The sequence below is a fragment of the Cenococcum geophilum genome (genome assembly GCF_001692895.1).
Source record: "Cenococcum geophilum 1.58 unplaced genomic scaffold K441scaffold_20, whole genome shotgun sequence".
Taxonomy (NCBI): Eukaryota; Fungi; Ascomycota; class Dothideomycetes; order Gloniales; family Gloniaceae; genus Cenococcum; species Cenococcum geophilum.
In genome coordinates, this window is record NW_027137578.1 from 965,547 (window position 1) to 970,246 (window position 4,700).

Genomic DNA, 4,700 nt, shown 5'->3' on the forward strand with positions numbered 1-4,700 from the left:
CTATTAGCGCTTTAAACTGCTAATCTTACCAATTAATTTATAAATTTAGGTGTTGTCCTTAAATTCCTTTAAGGGTCTAAGGCTCTACTACTAGCTCCCTCTAGTCCTGTAGGCCTCTACTTTTCCTAACTATTAGCTGCTTAATTCTAGTACACTTAGCTCGCTCTTTAGCCAATACCTAGTTCGCTTTTTATCTTTAATATACTATAAACACGTATTTTCTAGGCATTTCTACCACTATTATCCGTTTAAGCATTCTTCTATAAAAAATCTTCCTGGTTAAAGTACTAAACTTCCTTCCTCTTGGACCTCTATTAGATGCCATCTATATATATATTTGACATTCCTATACTATTACTTATCCGTTATCTAGTATATCCTTATAGGGTATTTCCAATTCTTCTCTTTCGGATTCTTATATATTTTGTATATATCGTCCACACACATAATCTATAATAACGTATGGTGTACTAGGTGCTTTAGGTTAACTCTTAGCTCGTCTTTATTCCTAAGTTTAAACCTATATTATGCTAATCTAAACGTTATAACTTTATTTGTAGGTACTAAGATACATCTCTTATTTCTCCAGTCCTCTAAACGTTCCTTTAGATCCTTTAACATTATAATTAAGGCTCCTTTAATATGCGTTATAGCCTTTTTTATAATTAGGTGGTCCTAGATAACTTTTTCATCCAACTATATATAGAAATCTTCCCACTTATTATTATGCCTTTGCCTATACCACTTTTAGTATAGCTGCTGGAGTATATACGGTTTGTCCATAAAGAAGTATCTTCTTATTACTATATTATAATAGCCCTTTATATATCGTTCTTTAAACCTAATTAAAATCCCTAAATTTTCTTTATCTTCTAGTTTAGTAAGCTACTTAGCTCTTAGTATACCTGCTCTCGGCCTATTAATAATTCTTTATATTAGTGCTCTGTTCTTTATACGTCTTAATATACTAGATCTTTTATCTAGTTTCTGTTCTTGCTATGCGATAATTCTTTGCCTAAATTCTTCTATGGTTTCTTTTGGTTTGCGCCTTACGCTCTAATCTTTAAAGTTATCTTACTTCTTAATTCTGGTATTAACTTTTTAATCTTTAGTTCGAATACTTTGTTTAACTAGTAAATCTTCTAAGTCTATATATTCGTCTCCTAGTCTAATTGCTATTTGTGCCGTAAATTCTCTAATCTATAAAGAAGCTCCTTACTTCTTATTTATAGGTGTCCTAATTCGTACTCTAAATTCTTAATTCCTTAGGTTTTTTAATCCTGAGCTTGCTTCTAACTTAAGCTTAGCCCCTGCCTTAGTTTAACTAGGCTTAACTAGTGTCCTTATCTCGTCTTAAGAGTCCTAGATCTTACTTATCTCGTCTTAAGAATCTTATACTATTAGGAATTCTTATCCCAAGCTCATTTGTATGTCTTTAAACTAAGCCACTACTCTACTTTATTGGTTTCTGTCTATTATAGGTCCTTAAGCTTACCTTATCTCGTTTTAAAAATCTTAGTTATCTCTTATCTTATCTTAAGAATCTTAAGCCTTTAGCCTTTTGCCTTTATTAAGTGCCAAAGTGGTTCGCTGTCCTACTTCTCTTATATCTTATAAAGCGATAGACATTATATCTAGTAGGGTTTCAATCCCTATTAATATTCCTTATTCTATAGTAGAATTATCCTTTACCTCTAGTATAACATCTTTAAGGTCTACTCGCTCCTAGTAAGCGGCCCTTATTACCTTATTATTACGGAATATTTTGCCTAGGTTAAATTTATTATCTTTAATATCTAATCTACGAACTGGTTTGTTGGTTCCTCTGTATTTTATAGGTGCTAGCTCTTATAGCTAATAGCTTACGCCGTACTTAGCGTCCTTATGAATTTGGCATGCGTTATTATAACAAAACGCAAAACTTCTAATTAAACATTCTTTTATTCCTCGCAGTATATTATTATCTCTCTATACGTATATATTATCTACTAGTCTTATACCTTTTACTATATAGTAACTCTGCCCACTTCTATAGTCTTTAATATAATAACCCTGTTTTCCGCAATTTATGTAAGCTCCTTCTTTAAACCATTTCTCTTACTATAAAGTCCGCCTAAATATCTTCTACTGTTAAAATCCCTAATTTGGCCTTTACTCCTTAGACCTTTAATTACTTAATCCTTGTCCTCTAGGTTTCTATAATTTGCTCCATCTCTTATAGGCTTCTTTAGTACTACTTAGGTCCATTGGCTTTATACCGTACTATAGTTTCTAACTTAGCTTTTGTTATTACGTACTCTGCGCCTTATATAACTATAGAACTCTATTCTAGCCTCTCTTAGCCTATTCCCTTTAGTAGATCTAATTATTAATCTTAATCGCCTAATCTATTAGTTCCCTTAGGGTGTCCGCATCTTCTATTAGGATAATTACGTCCTAGACTTTAGCCTTAAGTCCCTGTTTATACTATACTATAAGCGCCCTATTATTCTACTCTACTTATATTATTAGTATCTAGAACTATGTCGTATACTTAATTGCTGAAGTCCGTTACACGAAGTTCTAGAGTTTTCTTTCCGCTGTAGTTGTTTCTTCCGGGTTTCTAAATATCTGCGTAAGTTATTCTATAAATCCTTCCTAACTTAAGAATATAAATCGCACGTCTTGGTTAGTAGTCGTTATTCCGTTCACTTATATCTTTATAAGGTAAGGTTTAAACCACTTAAGTGCTTTTCCTAATAAGAATAGTCCTATATAGGCTATCCGATCCATGGGTATAGGTAACTTTACTTCCTCCTATAAGACCTTAAAGTGTATCTGCGTAAGGAATCCTTTAAGCTTTAACCTCTCTCCTATAAATCTCTTAATTAATAGTAGCTTAATCTTTACTGCTCCTATCTCGTTAAGTCTTTCTTCTAATATTATATTATTAGCTATTAGCTAGTTAACTATTTCCTATAGCTGTCCAACCGTTATAGGTTGCTGTGAGTTAGTATCCGCCATACTAGTGTTACCTCCTATCCCTAAAGTAGTTGCTGCCGTTAATGGCATTATAGTAGCTGCTTTTAGTAGCATGTTATTTAACCTCTTATATTAATACCGTAACTAGGTAGTAATTATGTAACGGAACCTTATAGCAAGAACTACAATGGGCTTGTTATTAGGCTAGGTGTGTAGGAAATGCAAGTATAATAGTTAACAACGTAATAATAACTGGTGGAGTGGTTGCCTAATAGATTAACTCTAATTATATTCTAAGAATTACTATAAGGAAGGAACTATCTAGGTAGGGACTAAGGGTCCTTAAATATATAACCGTACTCCTATAAAATCCTTCTTGTACGTAATATACGTCTTATACGTAAGGTACGTAAGTTCCTCTCGTTCCTCTTGTTTAATACGTAGCATATTATGTGACCTTGGTTACCATTCCTCGTCACATAGTTCTATTGGCTCCATTCCGGACCGTGCCTAAATCAACTAACTAGCTTCTTCCGTCTCTTCTCCAAGTAGTTGTAACATTATACTTAAAGCGTCCGTAACAGAAAGTCGGTTATAGGCCTTAATAAATTATCGCCACTAGGAACACTAATCGCAAGCAATCTATAATGAAAAGAATGACCTATTAAGTGCAGTTGCAAGTGATGATATTGTTGACTGTGTTGAACATCTAGTTAAATACCTAAGTTGTAGGGTTTTTAGCTAAGTAATGTATAGACACGTGACATATAATATATTATCTTCCCCTAGGCATAGAGTAGTCTACGTAGGCCTAGATAAGATCTGTATTAGGCGTTAATTAAAGAAGAATATATATATACGCAGTTAGATTTATAAGTAAGTAGAGGTAGCTTTATAGATTAGGTCTCTATAGAGTATATATAGAGTATATAGAACTATATAATCTCTATACTACTTAAAAGAGTCTTTACTTAATCGTTCTATATAATTAACTTATAAATGGCGAATATTTTAAGAGTTGATAATATATATAGAATATAAAATAAAAAGGTTTATTTAGGTTATTAGTATTAAAGTATAAGCCCTTCTGCTATAGCTAATAATTTTTATAATATTCCTTTCATTTCCTTACCCTCTAACTATAGATATTATGGAGTAAGTATAAGCGACGATAATATATAGCAAAGTAGATATTATTAAGCTATATACATAAACTGTATAGTAAAATTAAGACGTTATATAGCAGTGTGGTCGATTAAGCGGCCAGTCCGTAGACTAACCGTCGCCCGATTGATCGCCCAAATTTTAGCTGCCCAATCCAGTCAGTCCATGAAGTTATCCGTCTTAATCCGGACTGGGTCCGACTGATAGAGCTCTTAGCACCTCTAGATACGCGTAAAAGAGGGGTAGAAGGACGTGTTCGCGTTGTTTTCAGTCCGTGCATGGTCCGTGCATTCACATTTCCCCCCTAAAATACCCCTAAACTATACCTAAAAAGGCTTAAAACTAAGCTATACAACCTTATCTGCCGTCCGTAGACGTTTGCAATCGGGCTTTATTAATTAGGCCAATCCGACGGCTCTAATTAAGAGGCCAATCTGGCCGTCTAAACTTTAACGATCTAGACGTCGGGCAACTAACCACGCTGTTATATAGGGAAAGGAAGTAGGAAACGGGAGGGAAAGGTATATATTATTAACTTAGTTGCTAGGTTAATAAGTACCATTCTTATTTATAGG

The 4,700-nt window shown here is 33.6% G+C and overlaps 1 protein-coding gene across 1 annotated transcript; it reads right to left on the minus strand.

Moving 5' to 3' along the window:
• Positions 1-4,211: 4,211 nt before the first annotated feature.
• On the minus strand, positions 4,212-4,421 carry K441DRAFT_659570 (uncharacterized protein). The gene has a single exon (XM_067648558.1). It carries the CDS (start codon positions 4,403-4,405, stop codon positions 4,217-4,219), a length of 189 nt encoding a protein of 62 aa, XP_067504206.1. The 5' UTR covers positions 4,406-4,421; the 3' UTR covers positions 4,212-4,216.
• Positions 4,422-4,700: the final 279 nt, after the last annotated feature.

Bases quoted from the DNA above. Each gene is read 5' to 3' on its own strand.
- K441DRAFT_659570 (XM_067648558.1), bottom strand. From the start codon at position 4,405: ATGCACGGACTGAAAACAACGCGAACACGTCCTTCTACCCCTCTTTTA.